Source organism: Grus americana, chromosome 29 (assembly GCF_028858705.1).
Source record: "Grus americana isolate bGruAme1 chromosome 29, bGruAme1.mat, whole genome shotgun sequence".
In the NCBI taxonomy this organism is placed as follows: domain Eukaryota; kingdom Metazoa; phylum Chordata; class Aves; order Gruiformes; family Gruidae; genus Grus; species Grus americana.
Genome location: NC_072880.1, coordinates 2358424 through 2381698, shown reverse-complemented (window position 1 = coordinate 2381698; position 23275 = coordinate 2358424). Strand labels below are relative to the sequence as shown.

The following is a 23275-nucleotide window of genomic DNA, read 5'->3' as shown; positions in this document are numbered from 1 at the left end:
GTAATACCTGCTTCAAGAATAACCATCAGGACATTTTCACGGTTTCAGGACGACAGGAGGATCACTGTCAGCAGGCTGCGTACTGACCGCTTCCAGGCGTGGAAGGGTCCCAGGGCCTACCACCATTCCAGGCACCTGCCAGATGAGGTCACTCCGCAACAAGAGAAAGGAGATTCTTCCATCGTGCCTTCCCGTGCATTTTCACAGAATAAGAGATGTTTCCTGATATAGTTTCAAGTGTCGCAGGACATAACCCAAAGTTTCAGTTCTGTCCTTCCAGAGCACAGCACCACTAGGTATTCTTTGACAGCTGTTATTTCCGCAAGAGCGTGATGCAATGTACTCCTAAGTGACAGTGACTCCTGAACTTAGGAGCCATCAGTACAGGGCAGAACTGCATCTGATTTGGGAATTTACAATGTACAGCTCTTAATGGTGTTTCGAGTGATTCTAATTTGGTCAGTTTTATTGCTGCTCGGAGCATGCAAGACAACAGGACCTGGTCTTTGTCTTTGCACCTCCATGCAAGCTTTTCATTTATTTACTCCAGCCAGAAGACGACTGGTTCTGGGCACTGCTGCCATTACACTTGCTGAATTGCCACTGGTATTTGTGGAGATGCTAATAATCATCACAAAAAGTTGGGGAAATGAAGCAAAAATTCTGTAGCTGAGTGTAAAAATTCTGTACCTTGTGTGTTCTTTTGAGTTCCTTCTTTTTTAATTACGCCACGTTGGAAACATCTAAGAGATGGCAGGTTTTGCATATGTTCTAAACCCAGTATCTTTTAAATAACAAATCCAGATGAATATAATTGCTTGTAAAAGCAAATTGAGTTTTCATAAATGTATTTGCTTTCACTTTCTTAATTATGCATAGCTGTTCTGAATTGTCATTTGCCCATGAGTAATTCCATTGCCTCAACTTTAAGTGTGCGACCAACACTTACTACACAGATTAAAGATAAATAACTACGAGCACATTGATCTAAATCCTACCCACTGCTGAGTAATTTCTAACATTTAGGGGCAGATTCACTCAACGACATAAGCAGGTTCTTAGTACTTCAGAACAGAGTACTAAGTCCATTTCTATTAGACTAGTATTAACTATACATTTAAGCACACACCTATGTCACAGGGACTTCCCAGTTCCACTCCCTCTCAGCACCCGGCCCTCACAAAGAGGTCGGTGCAGTTTCTTCTTTGCAGCAGGTAAAGAGAACTTGTCTTGCTCTCAATTCCCCGTCATCTACCTTTCCCTCTTTCTAAAATACATCTTTCCCTTCTACACAGCAAACAATATTTGCACTAACCTTGCATATAGAACTGATGTTTGATTCCTAGTGAAAGTACATTTTCTATACAATTAGAAATTCAGGTGTACTAGAGAAAGGACAAAGAGACTCTATTTGGGGAACTTGCAAAAGTTGCAACTAAAGCACTTCAAAAGACTTGCAGTAAAAGACACCCAGCAAGAATTTCCAAATTTAAACGGTTGTCTCAGTGGGCGTTTCACATTGCTATCTTCATGATTCCTCACTTTGTTCTGGGAAGTATTTTTGCTTTTCAGTAGTATGATGTTCCTGGAATCTTCTTTGTAGTGAAAATGCTTAATCTTAATGTAGAAATTATGCAGAAATTTAAGCCTACAGCTATTCAGAAATTCAGAGCAGAGATACAATACTCCTCCTTCCATCCCTCTTCATTCTTACAAAGGTACAACTAGTCTGTTCAGACCTGTGATTTGAATGAGGAGCAACTCTAGATGTCTCCGTAAAAAAAAGAGAGGCGCTCTCAGGGAAATTTGTGTAACATGTTAATGTAAGAGATTTCACTAACAAGCAACCTTACTACCCCTGGCGATATACATCAATTGAGATGGAAATACCCCTCATTAGATCATAAGAGAAAACATTTTTATCCCAAGAAGTCTGTGCTTCAAAGAAAGCAAGCCCCAAACACATGCATTTATCTTTAACACCAAAAGCTTTAAGTATTTCAAGAGGTACAATCTAAGCTTTCAGAGCTGTATTAACTTCAGCAGGAGGATTAGATGGATGTACACAGGAGGTGTGATTACACCCAATAATTAGCATTAAAAAGTCATAGCTTGATTACATATGGAAGAGAATTAAAGACCTGGAACATCCTGGGTGGGCCGGCCCACAAAACAGACCCCTTTCATACACTCTGCTTCAGCACAACAGACCTCGATACATCGCAGAGGGGGACAGAGGCCAGACTGGTCGGTGCAGGAAGGAACAGGCCCCTCAAAGCTTCGCCTCTTCCCCAACAGCCTCTTACAAAATTGCTGTCGGATCTGGGCCTTTCCTACCGTTTGGTGCCAACCAAGTGACCTTTTACCTCCTGTGGCCCCATCTGGTTTGCAGAGCGTTTTCTGTGGCTCAGGTCCACATCTCCCCAAACAATTTGTTGTTGCTTTCACCACATCTCTGTCTTCAGTTTCTTTGAAGTTGTTTTCTTAATCATTTGAAACTGGCTCTGGTTGTGGCTCTTCTATGACTGACCTCACCTTTGAGCCCTTGAATCGTGTGCAGAGTTTACAGAATCCATCAGAGGAAAATTAGTTTATTCTCTGATGATTTAGAGAAAGACAGGTACCTGTTTGCTTGCAAGCACTTACAAAAACCTTTTATTGTATACACACACATATTTTTTAAAAGAATCTGTATATCTCTGTGTGTATAATACGTATATTTGAAAGGAACTACACTTATTCACTATCCTGACAATAATTAACCAGGACTCTCCTAAGCTATTGCCAACTTTTAAATGGAACAAGAAAGGTAGTAAACATTATGCAAAATGCTTTCTCGTAATGGAAGAAAATGACTTTGCAATATGCAATTAAAAATAATTAAAAGTACTAAAATGTAAATCACTATCTTGAAACAAGAGCACTGATATCGAAGTAGATTTCATATCATTTGAACTTTTATTTAGAGGAATGGATACATCTTCTTCATGTTTGATTCTTGTTTAATAGTGTGTACTGTGATAAAGCAAATGATTTTGGGGCGAGGAAAATTCCAATTTATCTTTTCATAAGATACCTCCTCAAGTGAAAAAATCACGATTGGGCCTTTAACAATAGCAAGTTAGTTGATAATGCAGTGTAGTTTAACGACTTCCTGATTACCAGCTCCTTCCTGACAATTATTTCTTGTGTGGTCTCATCACTCATTTAGGCAAGTCCACTTGATATGCCTCATCTAGAAAACACGCTTTAAAATATTTACTAACCTACACGCTACACAGATAAAGAACTTTAAATTGTAGATATCAGAAGTTCTTCTTATTCAGATACCATGCTGCAGAGCATTTCCTTGTTTGCAGGACTCCTCTTGAGTTAGTTGGTGGGCTTTGCATAAAAGAAGAACCACTAACTAGCTGCTTCTTGGATACAAGGTCTCCTTTAGGTATGTGACGCTTGGCTTTATGAGCAAAATGTCGATAAGGTGTCCAATGAAAATCAAATTCCAATCAAGGAAATTTGATGGAATTGGTAGCACGTCATCTATAATTTTTTTAATTGGTCAGTCCACTGAGGAACAATTCATTCTTGATTTGAAGAATTATTATGTGTGCATGTGATGGTATATCCTGACTTAACTAAGCTTTAATTACTTTACTCATGTTAATATTAGTAATGTTTCTTTTTTTCTCTTTGAATTTTGGCATTGAGGTACCTCTGTGTTCTGGCCAATACTAACCACCGCTCCTTTATACTAAATATTGTTCCTTTATATAGCCCACTTTTACTAACCATGTGAATACGCTGCCTAGAGACTCTTACAACAGCGAACATGGGCAGTATGTGTCCACCTACACCACACGCTGGCTAACAGATCACCACAAATTCAGCTTCTGACACAGGTCTGTGTGGCAACTATTTTAGACCTATACAGGAAATGTCACCCTTTTGTTCTCACTACTGGTGTGTGTTTATTTTCCAGTGACAACACCTGAGTCAGAAAGCCAGATAAAAGTTACAGAGCTGTAAAGGAGATCAGAAGCCTGTCTGTTAAAAAAATAAAACTGAGCCATAAGACCCAGGACCCTTGTAATAACGTGGTCTTACAACTTTTTAAAATGGGTTTTTGTTCAGTTTACGCAAGTAACTTCAACTACTGTAAAATGTATTGTTAATAAGCCCATAAGGATGAATGTTGAGAAGGGTGAAAATATATATATACACACATGTGAAAATTAACTGTAGAAGTCAGTAAACAAAACTGTATTTCAGTAATACTTAAAGTACATTAAACAGTAAGAAAGTTCAAATATTTGACTTTAACAGTGTGTAACTTGATGTCACGTGGATGAACGACATTAGCTGGCTGAATACTGATTCTTAATAAACAAACTAATGATTTAGTTTCCTGGAAATTAAACAGTAAGTTTCCTTTTCTTCTCTGCTACAGGCTGAAATGGAGATGTGGGGAAAAAAGCTAAACTTTACAAAGATACCTTCAAGTTTGAAGAATGAGAATTTCTTTCAACTTAATGTTTTTAGATTATTGTAACTTATGTGTAATAAAAGATTTAAATTTTAAAATACATCCAGGGTACTTTTTAACTGTCTCAGTCCTCATGTTCTTATCTTCATAGATACTTCGTAAAGAGTTGAAGCTAAGAAGTATGCTACCTATGAGCTGATATGTAATGAGTATGCTACCTATGAGTGCGTGCGTATACATGCATTTTTATTAAACAGACGATTTTTTTCTTTTTAAAAGCAAAAAGTTTAGCTGGTTTTGTGGTATTTTTAAATATCACGTTGTTTTTATAACTTCTTGCACAAAATAGGGCATGAATTACTTGTAGTAGGATCAGACTTGAAAATTCCTTTTGTGTAGATCCTCAAACAGTGATACTGATGAAAGAATAGATTGAAGAAAATATTCTTGTTAGCTTTCAGAAACACAAACTATCAAAGTAATTCATTTCAGCACTAATAATAGTTTTTGTGGTAATATGGGGGCTCGTTAGGAACAAACAGCAGCAGAGAAGAAATACCACAGCGTACTTTTAAGTAGAAGAACAATTACGAATCATCACTGTGATGAAGCTGCAAGAAAAAACTGCGATTCTAAAATGTATTAAAAAGACATTTTCATATCAATATGATTTTAGCCAGGAGCTGCCTTCCAATCTTAGGTTCCTAATTAAACATTATTTCTGCATGTCCCCAGTATTCCCATGAAAGATATTTTCCCAAGGGAGAAGGATGTGACAAAATTTCCCATTTTCTTTGTATCCCCCACCTCTCTGACTATTCTTTCCTTCAGGATTTGCTCTAAAGCTTTGCTCATGAGCGTATCGGAGGAAACGTACCATCACACAAAAGTTTATCATAATAAAGTTACCACACAGCTTTAAACAAATATACAAATGTAATTAAATTTGTCAACTGATACTGAGATAGTACTGAGAGAGTCTCAGAATTTCATCCCTTGGGCTTGTTCCACACTCCAGAACGACTACCCTTTGTTTTGTGTTTGGTAATTGCATCTAATTGCGCATGATCTTACCTTCAGAGGTAATAGTCTCCTACATATTGCAGTGCTGGTTTGAGCTAAGGATCTCAGACATCATCACGCTAACTTCTTTATTGTTCTGGAGGTTCCATGGTGCCCACAATTCCTCTGCCAAAATAAGTTACTATCAAAACAACACTGTCATGAGGCTATAACTTAAAATGTAAAAAAAATACAAAACCAAACCAAACCCAAACTCCTCAAATAATATTTTGAGATGAATTCCTTTTTGGCAATTATTTGATAAAACCATTTGCGTAAAAAGCATATGAATATTTTATGTTACCCTGTAGTCTGTGTTCCTTATCATGCGTTAGCTAATTAAAACCACGATATCAAGCAAACATAGAAAGAATAGCAAAATAGAATTTTACTCTTAAATACCATGGTGAAAAATCAACAATAAAAATATCTTAATATATGAAGCAGCCACTTCGGAGGACTACTTAGTGAGGATAGCTTTAGTTTGTGGAGGGTAGGCTCTCCAGACTCCCTTCATAGCTGACGGAAACAGCTATGTGAAGCACTGCTGTCTGGCGGAGCTGCTCACACTCCACCGACTACACAGAGGTATCATTCATGTCTAGACAGAGACCGTTTCTTTTTTTTCTTTCATTTTCCCTTATCTCACAAGATCTCAGATGTACAATGTCCGTTACGTGCATCTGCGTCTCCTCCCCTTCTGTGAGTCTCTTGGGGACAGCTGTGACACGGCACTGCGGTTTCTAGGCATGAAAAGGGCATGCAGGGACGGCCCAGTGAGGCAGAACTAGAACTGGCTAATTACACTCTGCCGAGCAGACCAGGCTAAAATCACCCCGTGTACCTGTAGCAGTTCTTGAAGAACCTATCCAAGGACCTGCATAAGGGCTATTTGTACAGCTCAGTTTTAACGGACAGAAATTATTAACGCTTCAGCTAGGAGGAGTTGAGGAACTCTCATTTGCTGCTACTCAGTCATCCATATGACTATTGTGTTTGAATTAACTTTACCGCACAAGGAAATGCACATCAAACATACCATTTTAACATATTAATATAAGAAAAATACCTCCTTTTTTTCCAACGCAAAACCAAATATGAAGTCTGAGGTAATTTTTTTCCTAGAACAGAATCCTTTCCCTCAGTGCCAAGAGCTCCCAGCCTTTATGTAGACTGTGGTTTTCTTTTGGTTTGTTGTTGTGGCCGTACATTTATTTTTGGATTCTCTCTCAGTTTTGGCAGTTAAATTAGAAGCATAAGGAAAGGGTTTCCTCCATTATTTTAGGGGATGCTTGTTTGCTGTTTTGTTTTAAATGACACACACTCAAAGCAGAAACACAAATTTTAAAGTTTAAAAAGCAGATGAGTGTTCCCCAGAAGATAAAGCTGTAACTCATGTGAAAAATCTCCCAACAGGAGTAACACCAGAAATTTCACTGCCCCGGGCTGTGCTCTGCAGAAACAAATTTTCTGCCATCCTGCTCAAAGCAGCTGCTGTCACTGACTTTTTCTGTTCCCATCCTATACGTTTTGCTACCCGAGGGCAGCTGCTTGCCTTGACTCTCCATTTGTGTCAGTCCTGCTGGTCGATGAACAACAAATAGAGAGGATGAGTGTGTACTTACAATACGATCTAATCTTACTCAGGCACAACCAAGAGACTCAGAAATCAGTAGAGAAGTAAAAACAATAAGAATTATGTTAATCTCATAACTTCTAAACTGATCTCATTCTTTGGTTCAGACATTTGTAATGTTTATGATCAGTGAAACTGGTGTGCGTTTTTTTTTTAGTATACAGCAACTCTTGCTGCCAAAATCAACAGACAGTACTCTGTTTACCATTGAATGTGGCAGTTTTCATTTTGATAACTCTCATTACTTCCTCATAAAGCTCATAGTATTTTACACTTTTCTCCAAGTCCAAATTCCTGAATTCATGTGATTACATGAGAATGTCAGCTTCCCCTTTATCACATAAAAATACAGAAGAAACTTGGAAGCATACTCCCTGAAAGCTAGACATTGAAAGACCCTCATGGGTTTACATCCTCAACAGTATGACTTTTTTAAAAACTAATTTCATTTGGGGGAGTAAAGGGAAAATAAAGGCTAACTCATCATCTTGGAAGGTGTGGGAAACGGCAAGGGATAGTTCTCGGTTACAATACAGATGAAAGAAACCCCTTTTGTTAAGTCTTACCTGCACTAGGGTTAAAATAGGTGCTAAGAGAAAAGGATGTCTGTCCTGGGCAGGTCTAAACCAGGAAGGTTGTGACATCTGCTACTAGACACGTGTAAAGCAGGAGCAATGTCTTCCCCAGCACCTGACAGGACCTGCAGAGGCAACAGCACAGGAATTTCCTGAGAAACACGACTCACAGAACCAGATTTCCAGAATCCTGCATTCAAAGACATGCCCTGCTGTCTAACAGAGAGTTAATTACCCCTTCCCGCTGCGGGAGCACCCATACGATTGCTCCCCTTGACTCAGGCACCTGCTTTCAAAAAAAGGTACCCAAATCCTTTTGGGACTGGGACTCTGTCAGATTTACCTGAAATTATGGGAGAGCTACTGTGGGGAAGGTGAGAAAAGGGGAAATTTGGCTGGTAACCCTGCATGTGCCATGTTTCCTTGGGAGAGCAGGCCAAATTGGGGGAATCAAACACCTGAACTACATTGCAGGACAAGCTGCCTGAAAACACACTTTAAAGAGTTCTCTGGCTACCATGTTTTAACTAAGGAAGAACTTCTTCATATTTACATGCTGAGTATTTGTACCAAAATGCTAAACTTATGCTTTCTCATGCATGATGTTGAAAAAAACCTCTGGGATTAGGGTTTATACTTGTATTTTCTCTGTTTGGACTTGGAACCACATTGTGGTTTTTCACCACCCACCACTGGCATAAAACTCACCCAAATTGACAGGGAAAACCTCTCTTGGGGGGGGGGGAAGAAGGCAGAAGCTGTTTTAGGACGGAAATGAGGCACTTGGAGGGAAGTTTTCCTCCCCTCACCTCTCTCCGTGCCCCCCCTCCCGCCCTGAAGGGCCGAACGTGAGGCGGGAGGAGCCGTTGGGGAACGACCGTTAAGGCGGGGGGAGAAGCTGCCCCCGCCGCGCGCGGGAAGGCGGGTCCCGACGGAGGGGCGGAACTGCGGCAAATCTCAGCCAATCAGCGGCGGGATCGCGGCTCGGCCCCTGCTACCGGGGGTCGAGGAACCCCGTGGCTAACGGTTTCCCGCTCTTGGGGGGGGGGGGGGGGCGGAAATGTGTCGCGCGCCGCTAGCCCGGCACTCGCTCACCTCATGAGGCGTCCCTGCCCCTGAGGAAGGAAGGGGAGGGGAAGCAGCACAACTGGAAGGGGGAGATAAGGGGCGGGAAAGAAAAAGAAGGGGCAACAAAAGACCAAAACTCCCGAGAGGAGGATGAGGAAGGAAGCCACACGGCCGCCCGCCAGTAGGGTTTCCCCTCACTGCGACAAAATGGAGGACAGCAGCATGGTGTGCTTATAGACTTTGGAGAGTGGCATGGCTTCCCTCCATCCCGGCCTGGCTGTGGGGTGGGGAACGAGCACATCTGCCAGACATGTAGAGCATCTCACCTCCAGGAGCAGGACAGATGACTTCTGCAGCAGCAGAGGCATGTTTTAAACCAGAGAGGGACTGCTGAGGAGAAAGGTGGTTTATGGCAGGTCACAACAAGCTGCTTCGCCTCCCAACAGAATGAGCTCAAGAGCCATCAGCCCACGCCTCAAGTTTTTCCTGATTTTGAAGACATGCCTACACAGCACTGAGTTTCCTCTCCTTTGCCACGCACGTACCAGATTGGAACAGCTTGGTTTCATTTCACATAAACCCACCAGTATCCCCAAAAGGTAGACTAAACATCTGTTAAAACCAATTCTAAAGCTCAGGTTCCCCATCTGGTCTCACTCCAGTGGGCAAATACGGAGTGAGTGGCCAAGATGGGGCTTCAGAGGGAAAGGCAATCCCTCCTCACACTTAAAAAAAATTAATAAAAATCCCAGAAAACCGCCACTCATTTCTTGGCTAATCACTCATCTAGTAGAAAAGCCTGTTTAGTTACTAGCTTTCTCAAGTGCATCCAAGGGATTTTTGCCAAGAATGCTGGACTAATCCCAAAATAAAAAACAAGGCTAGGTGTACCTGTATAGGAGAAGCTGCTTTTTTTTTTTTAAACTTTGTTCTTGAATGAGGAGTAATTCACAGCTGTTTCAAAAAGGACAGCATTAGACTTGCAGCTTGGGCTGCTGGGTACACCAAGTCAGCACTGATAGAAAAATGAAAATTCTGCCTTTTTTTTTTCCTCAAGACTCTGCCAGACTTGCATCACTCAGCTACACCCAAATGGGATTTATACAGTATGCAATACTCCAACACTGTTTCTACATTAAAAACTCATCTCGAAATCCAGACATCATTTTGGGTTTTCTGTAGCATCCTTCCTCACCCATGACAACGTTACCAAGACCTAGAATATCATAAAATCCAAGTTCTAGCCCCAGAAAGATGCACAATTCTGCAGGTTTCCCAATAACGAAAAGGTAACAGGGAAAAAACAATTACCTCTTACTCCATTCCTTAAGAAATACCGCATTCTCCACAGCTGTACATACTAAAAGAAGTAATCCAATACAATAGTCTCAATTTATTTGAAATAATTCGGTCTGAAAACTTTTTTTTAATTTAAAATTTACAGCACACATGGGGAGGAAACATGTGTTGTTACAACTAAAAATTATCAGAAGAGTGCTGCAGGGTTGTTTTCTTTAATTTAACACTGTCATGGCTTTATTCAAAACACAGTTGCACAAAATCAGTTACTCCAAAGTTTAAGGAAAGAGTTTGATAAGGAACCAAAACACACTATATACATACTGCCATACAAAGAGCATTAAAATAGGACAAAACCTCTACAAAATATAAAACCCACCCTTACATATTTGCATGAAAAGACCACCCACCAAGCAAAAAAGTTTCAAAAGTTATCTGGAGGCTCTGTATTACTTATTTTTTTAAAAAAATGCTATGCTGTTTAATTGCATGCCAAGCTGACAAATATGAAACTAGACTTAGATGGTAACACTGAGGAAAAAGACAAAGTTAGTTCTGAAGTTTAAGTTTTGTGTGAGGCTCAGATTTAAAGATGTAGCAGCTGATGCACGATCCTGCAAGTTGTTTTTAGGAAGTGTTAAGTCTGCCTATCTTGGGGAAGGTCTGCTAACCCCTTCTGAGTTAATTCGGTTTTGTCCAGTTAGCTCATCCAATGTCAAAATTGGACTCTTACTGAAACAAGACCAAAAGAATTGTAATCCATCAAAATAGATTTTTTTTCATTTAAAACTAATTTTCTATGCATCAGTAAAAGACAGTTAAGGAAAATCCTGACAATGAGGTACTTTAAAGTACATACTTATAAATAATAGGTTTCAATCATTCGCTGAGACTAAAAAAAAAATAAGCAAAATGATGGGAAAAACACACTTTTCTATCTCAAAGCTGAGCACAAAGCAACTGCCTTGAACACAGAGCCTCCACAACACAATAGGATGTGCACTTACCTAAGGTTTCTAGTCATTCAGTATTCATACACAAACACAGGAACTCAGATTGTGGTTGCAAATGTAGTTTTACCACTACTTTTCTAGTGTCTTTACAGATAATTCATTAAAAAAAAACGCAAAACCCATTTAGTCAGTTCATTTCCAAGTATATTGCCATCTGCCTGACTTGTTTCATTCCGATGCCTTTAATGGCTGGCTATGCTTTACAGCTACATGAGAAACTATGATTTAAGGCTCTATTTGGGGGGAAAAAAAAACAACCCACACACACAAGAAATTGGGCTTTGCAGAACTTCAACCCTGCAGTATCTAACCTTGATTTAAGAGTTGGAAGTCACATTTAAAGTCTGCTAGTGTGTGAAATACCTATTAAATATTCACAGGTAACCAATCGATGGGTGACTGACTGACTTAGGTCCAGGAAATCTCCCTTTTCCCCCACCCATGGTGTCTCCCCCAGTTTAATGGCAGCTATTGTCAGCCAAGACAGATATAAAAATAACTCTCTTGAATAAAGCTGTGTGTGATATTTGGTTCAGTACCTACGTGAAACAATGTAAATTAGTTTTATATCAAGACTACTGGTTTTTAAATCCAAATCATGACTGAAAAAGGAATGCTGTATGTTTGAACTTGTTTCGCAGTGGCTCAAATAGAAAACATGAATCCAACGGGGCAGAATTATTAAGACCTGCTGGTCACAAACGGGCTGCTAGAAAAAAGTTTGTCCGCATGTCTCCTGTACTTGCCACCAACTGTATGCAACGGAACAAGTTTCTGCAGCCATTCAATATAAAAAACCCTAAACTATTAACTAGTAGTATACATGAACTTGAATGTTTTGCCTACAACCAGATTTAAAAAGTTTAAAAGGTGACCTGCGAAGAAACACTAACTTATGTTCATCTTTTCCCCTTCAATGATTCTATAAAAGTGTGGGGGGGGTTGTTTGAAGAAAAAAAAAAAATGTGCTTGAAGGAGTTACCCGTTAACTTCTGCATTAGAAATGCATATATTTTATAGCCAAACACCATGATTGTTGCAGAATTCCCAAAATGACAATGCAAGAGTAAAGTGAGTGAAAGTTAAACAAAGACTTCTAGCAAAATGGTTTAAAACTATGGATTATTTGCTTTTGTTAATACCTGCAATGATTACGTAATTTGGAGAAAATTTAAGGATTACAATCTTTTCAGTTTGCCAAGATACGTCCTTGGAAGTATCTAGTGAATACTCCAGCAAACACTGAACATCTGAACAAGCAGGGAAAAAAAAAATCATCTTCTGAAACCCACTTAGGCTTTACACTGTAACACACAAAATGGGATAGAAGACTTAAAAAAATATTACAGGAGTCACCTTTTAAAAAGCTGAAATAAAGGTGTCATCTAGTCGTTGATTTCAAATAGAAGCCCTGGTAAACTCAGACTCTAGTCAACATCTCATTTCAAAGAGACCGGAATTTGCCATATAGCATTTTTGAGTTCAGCTTTTTAAGTATAAAAACCTTTAAAATCTTGAAGGAAATTCACAACATTAAACCCATGGGAAATGGGTGTTTGAACTCTGGGCTAATGATGACCAACACAGCAAGCTTGTATAAAATTAAAAAGCTCCAAAGAAAAGTCTAGGGGGAATAAATTTGACAATGGCTTCAGTGATTAGAGGGCTGAAAATTGTTTTCTACGTGTAGGTTCACTAACAGGCTATTGTATCTTATTTGGAATGATAAAAAGGGCGAGAATAGTAAAACCACACTTCTCCTATAAAAAGTTAACATATCTTCTGTAGGGACATCTATGGTACATGGAGACATACAGATCTGCATAATCACTATTGCGTATTCTGTAACTTAAGAGTCTGGTCCTACTTGTGTCTATAACAAATTAATCATCTTCTTCCTCGCCTTCATCTTCAGGGTCTCGTTTCCTCTTCTCCCCTCGAATGCCCTCTGCTAAGGAAAAGAGGTACGCATACATCTCAGTACGTTCTGCTCAGACATCAGAAATGTAATGTTAGACTTGTAGAAAAGGTAATTGAAATAGATTACTGTTTGCTTGTCACTAACGCTTTCACTGCTATAACATCTCCGTGTTGCTTATGGCTCTCAAAAAAAAAAGATCAGTTTACGTTACTCTGAATAATTCATGCAGGCCATATTAAGCTGAGTTCAAGCTAAGCCTGTGATGTTCCATACAGGAATTACCAAGACAACATGGATTTATTAAAAAGTGCTCCTGTTAACAAATATTTGAGAACTCAATTGGAAATGACATTTTTATACCTCCCTAACTTTAGAAGTTGCATTACACCCCGCCCAAACCCCAGCAGTTTTGCAGATACCAAGTGAAACACATTGCCGTTCTCTCTCCCATGACAAACTGATATCAACCTCTTGCATAAACATCTTTGAGCTGATTCTTTGAAATATGCTTAATTCAGTCAGTGGACTGTGCGCTCTTGTGGTGAAATCATGAAATGCAATTTTGCCAAATCTAATAGATTTATTTTCCAGCAGTCATTTCCTGGCTAATTAGCCATCCTGACCGCCTGCTTTGTTGTCTTAATAGACTCGAAGGATGCATTTGCAAAAAGTGAAGAATTAGCATTACTACTTCAAAATTTCAGTTTTTTCAAGATACATCTCCAAAAACTGCTCTATTAAACCAAGCACACAGATAAGATGGGGATTAAAAAAAGTAAAGTTCTGGGAGAGCCTCATAGCCAGAAAAGTCCAGAGGAAGAGCCAGCTAATTTTAAGATGCAACTTGATTATTTTTAAAAATGGATTATAGCGGCCATTGACTAGTAGTAAGAGGGGCCTCCTAGCCGGTGTCTTAATCTTACCACGTGGAACACAGATGCATACAACTAAGCCACCCATCCATCCACCCATCAATCGGAGGATGCTGATATCTGCGCACGTGAATTGAGAACAAGCCTTCTGCCTACAGAGCAACTTCTGTTCCAGGGGTCCAGAACAGAGCAGGAGCCTCCAACATAAGGCTGGTCCCTACCCTGAAGGCCTGGAAACCTCAAATAAGGTATGAAAAAAGAATGAGGTGGTATGTTTGTCCCATTTAACTTCTTGCAGGTCCTTTTTAGACTATCAAAAGATAAAAGTTATTTTATAAAAAAAAATACTGAAATAACCCACTTCTTGAAAACAGAACTTTATGTTCTGCAAAATACCAAAGGAATAGTATCAGCCTGCAAGAATGCTGCTTTTCCACACACACTCAATACACTGTACCTCCTTAAAGCAGGATGAACCACACGCACTGGTTTAGGTTTTTTTGCAAGCTTTTGGCTGTTATGCACGTGGCAGACATCAAACCAGTCATTTATGAAATGAAGAAGTTACCATCATTGATAAAAAGACTAGAAAGAAAAGAAAAAAATAGGAGTTTGCCTCCTAGGAGTTGCCTCTCAAGTAGAAAGGTTTCCTGGAGAGGCCACTTCCAGCTCGATAAAGGGAAACGATAAAGCTGCTGCTTCCAGGGCTTTGCCAGCGGAGCCTCTGGTGCATGAAACAAAGTCTTTTAAATGTATGTAAATAACACTTGCAAGGTAGACAGAAGAGTCCCTTCTCCATGTTGGAAAATTAAAATTTCTAACGGTGTAGGAGATGCAGCGTCTTTTGTTTTTGAAAGCTGCTTCAACGAGAGACTTTGAAAACTGTCATTTCCTCCTTGGTTTTATTTTGCAAGTGAGCAGACAAAAATATCAAATCATGCTCAGCTACTTCACTACTCTCCTACCTGCTTGAGTTCTTGCTTAAACCAATCCTAAAATATTTCACATACCTTCAGAGACAGACCAGCCAAGCAGTGATTTATGCCACCACGGTGCACATCCCAAACTCGCAAAGCTGGAGAATCATAAGGAATCAATCGGTTTAGTCACAACTTTAATAACTTGAGTACTTACCTTCTTCCTCCTCATCACCTCCTTCTTCAACATAGTCATCATCATCGTCTTCATCCTTCACAAAAACCGTGAAATACGTTTAAAATTGCTGTTTGTTTAAGTTTTGCTAACGTGCTGATCCCGAGCAGAAATTCAGAAAATCCCACTTACTCTGTTCAGAGGTCACATTCCACATTTACTTTCTGTTACCGGCCATCTGTACGAGGACAGGCAGTCAAGCCGACTACAGCACGCTTAATCAGTGTATTATCTGGCCTCGTATTCTCATTTCTTTGGTTTTTTTTCCCCACTTATCACTATCTTATGCCAGCTCAAGAGCAAGTTATTGCAAAATTAACTGAAGAGGCCACGCCGTCAAATAGAGATGACAAACAGCTTAGTTTTCCTTTGAACCCACTGTCATTAAAGGACAAGGAAGAGGAGAAAGCAGAAGGGCTAATATCTTCACAAAATTCTTGTTTCTATGTCAAATGAATTAAGTTGTTGCAGGTTTTTTTTCAAAGCTGATAGCTGAAAAATGTAAACTAATTAACAATCAGCAGCCCCAGAAAATTAAACTGGTACGAGATCGCTGCCCTACTGGCACCATGTCAAGCCTTGAAGACAAACTGAACTCTTATTTATACCCATCTGCTATACCAAATTTTATACAAAGGGTAATGTAACAAGTAACAATGTGAAAACATCAGAGAGCCTGCCTGACGTTTGCCCTTCGAACATGGGAATTGAAAAACACTCTGGATTAATTCATTACAATTAGAATGGCGCATGATTTAATTTTCCACATTAATCTTCCAAAATACAGGGAAAAAGCTAGCAAACTAGAACTCTCAAAACATTGCCCGTTTCTTACCTAAACGAACGCAAAATACAAACTCAGGATCTGGTTTTGCCACACCCAAGGGCCACGGTTCTGCGCTCCCCTAACATTTTCAGGGCTCTGGAGTAATTCCTAGTCACCTAACATGCAAATACTAATGACCACACACAATTAATTCCTGATATTCTTCCTAGTCACGTGTTGTTCATTTTCCAAAGAACTACCTCTAAGGTCTTGCCTTCAAAACTGATTTAGTTATTTACTTTTAGCTTCATGAGTTGTGTTACAGCCATTACCTCTTCAGAGTATTAAGGCAGGAACGAAGTTACATTTGTAAGCAAATCCGAGAGCTAGTTATAAGAACAAAATGAAGAAGATTTTCCGCACATCCACACAAAATGCAGCTGATAGGAAGTAAACTCTCATCTGAAACGTGCGAGCTGTTTGCACGGGCATGCACACAAAATCCACATCAGGTACATTCTCCCTCCAAAACCCCCGGTAGCTGTTGAAGGACAGTACTAAATCAGGACTCCTGGGTTTTATTCTATCCAATAATCATTTAGGGATGACCAGTTTATATCTACAAGAATCTATTCATGACCTTGTAAAACATGTCTATTTTCTTATCTTTATACTCCTCCACTTGCTCTTTAGTACACTGCTACATGAAAGATCCTTTAACATCACCATAAGAATATTTTCAAGTGAATGCATGGTAAAAAACCCAGCATTTATTACAGCACTAACATAGACTTTTCCTTTGTTTCATCTTACTTGAAGTACCAGTAACTTGTTGCTACTTTGTTCTCTTCTTTCACAAGACCAAGGTATTTTCTTTGGTTTTCCAAAAGAAATTAATTTATTCTACTTAATATGGATTTCTATTCTGACAATTTAATTGGTAGTAGCGCACAGTTTCAAAACGTTGGGGAGAATGGCGCTTTAGCTTACAGAGAACAGAGCAGTTCTACTGCCCTGCAACATCCTGGGGTGGGATAAGAGTCAAGTCAGCCATGACCATCCTCACAGCCGACAGCCACTGCTCACATTCGATTCAAGGCTTTGTATTTTGGTGACAGCAGCGTTCCCTCCAAAACATCTTGCGGCATCTACCCTGCATTTCTATACTCTGTGTCTATGTGTTTCAAGGAACACTGAGGTGTGTAGGCCGTTTCTCTTCATTTCTTGGATTTAATAGAATTTACAAACTTTACCTGAATTTCTTCTTTCATCAGGTATGAAAGCCCAACTTCCTCCTCCTCTTCACCTTCCCCCAAATCTGAACCTCCATCATCTTCATCATCTTCCTCTTCATATTCTCCTGGAGGACCAGCTTCATCCTCATCTTCATCATCGTCATCTTCATCTCCTTCTGAAATGAAGGATACACTTACACATATACACTACAAGTTGCATTAACTCCTCTTTACGCAAGTTTGTATACACCAGGTCAAGCTAGTTGTAACTTTTTTTTCCAGAAGGGTTTGGGTTGATTTTTTTTTTTTTTTTTTTAAATACAGGCACCACGTGGGAAATAAGTGATTTTAATGAAATTAATCTTCTCCCCCCCCCCCCCCCCAAGAAAGGCTACCAATGCTTTTACATCTCAAGCTTCAGGCAAAATTCTCAACGCCTGAAGCAGCTATGTATGCAAACTCCTGCAAGGGAGCTGAAAATTTAGTCAATGGAAGGGGAAGAGAGACTTCTCTAGAGAATCAAACCCTAAAATATTTAAAGGCAAACCTAGCTTAACATATTACACATATCTGTTATTTAATCACTTACTAGTAACTATGAAACACCTACAGTTCCAAAAAGATGATCTCTCATTTCATTTCTACGTCTGCAGCATATAATCACTTTCACAGTTGCAGTTAAGCAAGTAACAAGAAATGAGAAGGTGAATTAACACTTAAATTCATTTTCAAGTTAATAACCTATTCATCTATTTTCAAATATTGAGTTTATTGTCACATTCCAAGTAACAACTATTTGGCTTTCACTGAGTTCTTTTAAACACAGACTTCCAAACTTTGCTGTGCCTGAGCAGTCAGCAGCAGCCCAAGAGCCATGAGCCAGTGTACAGCAGCTCCTAACTAACGATTTTATGCACCAAAAAAACCCCGAGAAACCTCTGTTGAACAGATACAGCCCAAATCTCGCCATTTGTGCGGATATTTAGGAGGCAGACACACACAAGACGCTGCATCACAACAGCAGCCCATCATATTTGCTAACAGTGCTCAAATACACTTTGGATTTTTTTTTAATTATTTTTTTTTTAAACAGCTTTGACTGTGCCAGTCATCTGTTAAGTACATTTAAAGAAAAGCAGGCATGCTGCTCCTGCAATCACATCATCGCAGAATTTGTAGCCACGCTGACAAACCTAAACCTACAGGTTTTGTTTTCAATCAGGTAACAATGGGAAAAGATGTAGGAATTGCCTCATTAATGCCTACAACTGAGGTCCGATCAAAAGGAACTATACACATTTTTTAACAAAAAATTGTATTATTCTTGAGCATGGGAGTCAAGCCGTTACAAAAAATGGTAGAATTATAATTTTTCATCCAAAATAACGTGCTTGTCCCCTTGCTTTGTATCATTCAGTAGTACCAAAGTGCTTTACTACTGGCAACAACTTATTTAGAGAATATCTACATCCTTCTAACAATATCTTTACTCAAATTTCCTTAACTCCGAAGGCTTCTGGAAGAACACTTGAATCCTCTGACAGGAGTTTTCCTTCTGTATCACAGTGTGTTAATACTGAGTTCTACAAGTCTGCGCTTCAAAAATAAGAGCACAGAATGTGCATCAAGAAGTCACTATAACCCACGCTACATCTGCATCTTTATTACAGTGTACTACTACTAGCCACAGTTTATTTCAGGAAGTTACCCTCATCATCATCATCTTCTGAGTCCGGTGCCTCATTATCTTCCTGATCAAATCCATCTAGGTATGTGATTTGCTGAAGCAGTTCAAAAATGCTGTCTCTGTAATCCTCAAGGTTTGTAATCTCACAGTTGAACAGGTCAAGGCTCTTCAAGTTTTTGAGATTTTGCTAAAAAGAAATGAAAAGGGTTTGGTTTTTTTCCCCTCCCATTCCTTGATGTGGTACTTCAAATTACAGCGCAGTCACAGCCCAAGCACAGTTAACCATACAGCCAGCTACAGAATTTACTTTGTCCCCATCCCTTCTTAGTATTTTCAGTTTGACTAATTTAATTACAGGCCTCTCGTGAGGAACAAGCAAGAGGCGCTTGGTGGGATTTATAACTACACCACTGAATTTTGCTTTCCGAACAATAAAGACTAGACAACCAATGGTGATTTTTCTCACCTTTCGGACTACACACATACAGAACGAGCCACCTGCACGGCTTGGCAAGCGTCTAAGACCTAAATAAAAGTGTTTCTTCTACAGAGCATTGAAATTGCTTGACTTAGCCTACTAACTGCTGGGTTAAAAAGCACCATTAAAGTAGATGAATCTTTATGAGCAGTTTTAAAAATGCGCAGTCTATATCAAAGTCCTAAAACAAATCAATAAATCATCAGAGAAGTGGGTGAAGAGATCAGGCAGCTTCTTCCTCCATCTATGTGACCAACAGCTGGTGCTTTCCAGGTTTGCTCCTACCCAACCCTCTCGTACACACATCCTCATCGCTACACAGTTTAACAAAAGCTTAAGGCAGTTGCTTATTAGACAAACTATACCTTAATAAATGAACACAAGAGGATTAGCAAGACATAACTTGGCTGCTTTTCTTTCAAAGGCAAAACAGAAGCTCAAAAATCTCTTATTCTACACATCCCACCACTAACACAGAAGGAATTTTACAGCGGCACATTTACAAGTACCATCTCTAATAACCATGACATCGAGTTAATCAAGTCAGGACCAACTGGAATACTGACAAACCTCAAACACCGCAGCATCCATTCCACCTCAGCTGGCAAGAAAAAATATATATATGACAGGTGAAAAGTAATTTCATTTTGCATGCCTTTCAGCTGAAAAGGAACAGAAGTAGCTACAACATACCAGGCTGCATGTTTTCTTATGAGTTTAAGCCTCCCATTTGCTGTTTCCATACTGTGCTTGAAAAACCTGCTCAAAGTCAAGTTGGTGCCACTCCATTGCAAAAAAAATTCATTTATTCTTGATTAGTACTTATTAGATTGAAATGTTCCATTAGCCCCTCTCGCTTCGTACTTACGAGAGCTTCCACAGTGCCAAGATCTTTGATTTTGTTGCCACTTAGATTTAGATATGTGAGATTTGGACATCTTTCTGCAAGGACCTCCAAGCCTCCTGAAATGATGTTGTCGCTCAACTCCAACTATTACACAGAAAAAAAATTAAGTCATTAAACGGTTGGCTTCTTACCATTCGATTCAGACTGCATCATTTTTCATCATTCTCCCTTTAATTTAACAATTTAATCACAAAACCAAACACCTTTGAAGAATCCCACCAGTGAACAAGCACCAGTTGCGTGACAGTTGGCTGTCACAAAAGTTCTTCTATTTTGAGAATTACAAAGCAGTCCTTAAAATCTCATGGCTTTGGGTACCTAAATTTTAAGTTAGGAGAATACAAAATACCAGAACTCACTGCAAACCTTTATTCTGCCGGCGATGTCCAACCCAACCCAAGGTACGGCCAACCTTCACATTTTTAACAAACAAGCATTCAACTGTCCCAAGAGTCGTTGACCAAGCCTCATTTGGCCACAATTAACCGGAGATGCCCAAAACTCGCCAGCCGGTGCAAGTTACGTACCTTTCGGAGCTTACTCAACGTGGGAAGTTTGGCCAGTGATGTCAGCTCTACATTGGCCATGCTAAGAAACTCAAGTTCTTTAAATGAATCATTGAGACCTTCGATTTCACCGTTGCTGGATCGGCAGTTATCGAGCACCAACTCGGTCACCTTTGAATAGGATGGCAAGTCACTCATCAGTTTAATGAGCATCAAAACCAAAAAAAAAACCCCCAAAACCTGTACACTTCATCTAAACCACAACTTGGAGACTGTTAAATATCTGTTGGTTTGGTGTTTGGTTTCAATTTAGACGAGACTTGTGGTCTGAAATCACTGACACGCGCCAATTTAAAAAAAGAAGTATGTAACAGTTTCCCTTCCTCTGAGGATGCTTCAGATTCTCCAAAAACTGCTATCTACCCCCAAACTTTACTGATGGACACTTTTATTAAAACTTCCTATAGTGCCATCACCGCCTGGGGTAAGAGCTGCCCTGGTATAAGAGTGAACTGCTAACTTGTTTCTAAACTTTAATTGCGTATTCAAACCTATCAAACTCTTCAATTTCTTTCTGAACCCTAAACCTTCTGGCTCCAGATTATTTTAGCAGTGAGTCCTGCAGGTTAATTAAGTCAAATTAAATAATTTCCTCCTGCCAAAGCCACTAAAACAACTAAATAATCAATACAGGTGGCATACTTTGAGAAGCAGTAACAAGGAGCAGCCAATTAATTCTAAATTATTTTATCTACAGCGGAACATCCCACTCATTAGAAAGACCATTAACAAGGCAACTCTTCCTTTTCCCTGTACACTTTTAAATAATAACATTTTAAGACTGCTGCAGAAACCTCCAAGTGGTACGGTTTGCCAGCTTCCAAGTCTCACTATTATTTTATTTTTCCATTAGAAAAAAGAAAGTTACTCCAAACAAGCATAAAGTTTTCAAGAAAAGTGCCGGGGGGAGAGAGGGAACCTTCACGGCTTCACCCAAGATGCATGCTGAAAGCACACGGAGGCCTTTTCAGGTACCTGCCACTGATACAACTTCCTGAAACACAAGTTGTTTGGTGAAATGAATGGTTTTGGGCACTTTTTTCCCCAAATCCCCTGCGAGTCGGGTCAGCCACACGGCAGTATCGACATTATCTGGACTTTACTCCTGGGGCGAGCAAGAGGCGCTGGGTTTTTTTAACCGACCTCGATGCAAAACCCTCTGCTAGAGCCACGAGTGTGGCAGCACGGTCCGTGATGTGCCCACGGGGGACGGGGGCCATCCCACGCGCCATGTCCCCCAGCCTCTGGCACGGGGAGGGGAGTGGTGGCATTTGCCTCGCAGCGCACGTGAGCTCCCAAATTTTCAGTTTTTTTTTTTTTTCTTTCATCTTTCTGAAGAAACGAGAAGTTGGAGGTGCGCGGGGGGTGGGAGGGACGGGACACGGGACGACACCCACACGTGCTCTCGTTAAGTGGGTGGGTTTGGGGGGGAACCCCCCCACCCCGGTTCTCCCCATCGTGCACCCGACGGGGCGGCGGCTGGACGAAGCGGGACCGAGCCGGCCGCGCCACGCAGCGCGACGTGGGGAAGGGGGGCGGAGGTTGGAAAACAAAATTAATTAAATAAAATTTAGAGGGGGAAAAAAAAAAAAAAAGATGAGGGAGGGAAGGGCTGAGGTTGAGCTCGGCGCGACCGTGACCTGTTTACTACGGTCGCGCTCGCAAGTTGGAGGCGGCGAACCGGGAGGGGATTAACGGCGGGAGCAAGTTGGGGGCCCGCCCGCACCCCCTCCCCCTTCCCAGCCAACTTCGGGGGGCGAGGGGCGACGGCGCGGGGAGAAGTTGGCGGCGAGGAGGGGAGGGAGGAAGGAAAGGAGGGAGGGGGCGCGAGTCCCCGCCGCCCACCGCCCCGGGGCCGGCGCCCGGAAGCGCCGCCCGCGCCCCGCGGGGCTCCTGCGCCACGGCTGACCCAGATTCGGCGGCGCCGCCGGGCCGGGCCCGTGCGGCCTGAGGCGGCGGCGGTCGCCCGTGCAGAGGCGGGAGCGCTGCCCGCCGCCCCGCCGCCCCTCACCTTCTCGGGGGCCCGGTTCCTCAACTCCAGGTTGATGCGCTTCTTCATCTCCATCGCCCCCCCCCTCCCGCGGCTCCGCAGTAGCGAGGGAGGGTGGCCGGGCGCGGCGGAGAGGACCAGCCGCGGGGTCGCTGCTGCTGCTGCGGCCGCCGCCGCCGGGAGGGAACCGGGAGTGGGGAGGGGAACGCCGCGGGCAGCCGCCGCCGCCGCCCCGCTCCGCACGCAGCTCCGACTCCGTCAATGGCCGCTCGCACACTGAGCCTCCATGACATGGCGCATGGCGCCCCCTCCCGCCGCCACGCCCCCGCCCCGGGGCGGAGCTTCCTCCGCGCCTCCGCCCCTCTCATTGGCCCCGCGACGCCGCGGGGGGCTCGGCGCGATTGGCTGATCGAACTGCCCGTCCGGCGGCGCGGTCCTTTAAAGGCGGGGGGGAAGGAATGGGCGGGGGTGTGTGCGTGCGTGCGCGCGCGGGGGGGTTGGCGGGAGCGGCGCGCACGGACGCGCGCGCGCCCCCGCCCTTTGCACGTGGTGGTGGCGGGGAGGT

The 23275-nt window shown here is 41.6% G+C and overlaps 1 protein-coding gene and 2 long non-coding RNA genes across 6 annotated transcripts in view; all 3 read right to left on the bottom strand.

The window, feature by feature from the left end:
* LOC129197769 (uncharacterized) overlaps nt 1-2445 on the bottom strand; it is a 50880-nt gene extending 48435 nt beyond the window's left edge. Inside the window, exon 1 of the long non-coding RNA XR_008574381.1 lies at nt 2367-2445. This is a non-coding gene — a long non-coding RNA (uncharacterized LOC129197769). The remainder of the gene's footprint in view (nt 1-2366) is intronic.
* A 516-nt stretch (nt 2446-2961) lies between these two features.
* Nucleotides 2962-9039, bottom strand: LOC129197766 (uncharacterized). Its single transcript, XR_008574378.1, has 3 exons — nt 7748-9039; nt 5558-5671; nt 2962-4899 (listed from the first exon to the last, which is right to left on the bottom strand). It is a non-coding gene; the product is annotated as an uncharacterized LOC129197766 (long non-coding RNA).
* A 1158-nt stretch (nt 9040-10197) lies between these two features.
* ANP32E (acidic nuclear phosphoprotein 32 family member E) lies at nt 10198-23049 on the bottom strand. Of its 4 annotated transcripts, none has more exons than XM_054806400.1 (7): nt 22732-23049; nt 20682-20831; nt 20116-20238; nt 18791-18956; nt 17101-17258; nt 15064-15118; nt 10198-13087 (listed from the first exon to the last, which is right to left on the bottom strand). In XM_054806400.1, exons 1-7 carry the CDS (start codon nt 22783-22785, stop codon nt 13020-13022), a joined length of 774 nt encoding a protein of 257 aa, XP_054662375.1. In that variant the 5' UTR covers nt 22786-23049; the 3' UTR covers nt 10198-13019. The 4 variants fall into 4 exon arrangements, with proteins under 4 accessions (XP_054662375.1, XP_054662377.1, XP_054662376.1 ...); XM_054806402.1 differs by having other exon boundaries at nt 17101-17255; XM_054806401.1 differs by having other exon boundaries at nt 10198-13084; nt 22732-23036.
* Nucleotides 23050-23275: the final 226 nt, after the last annotated feature.

What these genes read in the sequence shown, in the direction of transcription:
- ANP32E (XM_054806400.1), bottom strand. Translation starts at nt 22,785, where the DNA reads ATGGAGATGAAGAAGCGCATCAACCTGGAGTTGAGGAACCGGGCCCCC. An exon ending in TTGGCACTGTGGAAGCTCTC is followed by an intron (nt 18,957 to 20,115) that starts GTAAGTACGAAG and finishes ATTTCTTTTTAG; the next exon opens with CAAAATCTCAAAAACTTGAA. An exon ending in AGAAGATGATGATGATGAGG is followed by an intron (nt 17,259 to 18,790) that starts GTAACTTCCTGA and finishes CCTTCATTTCAG; the next exon opens with AAGGAGATGAAGATGACGAT.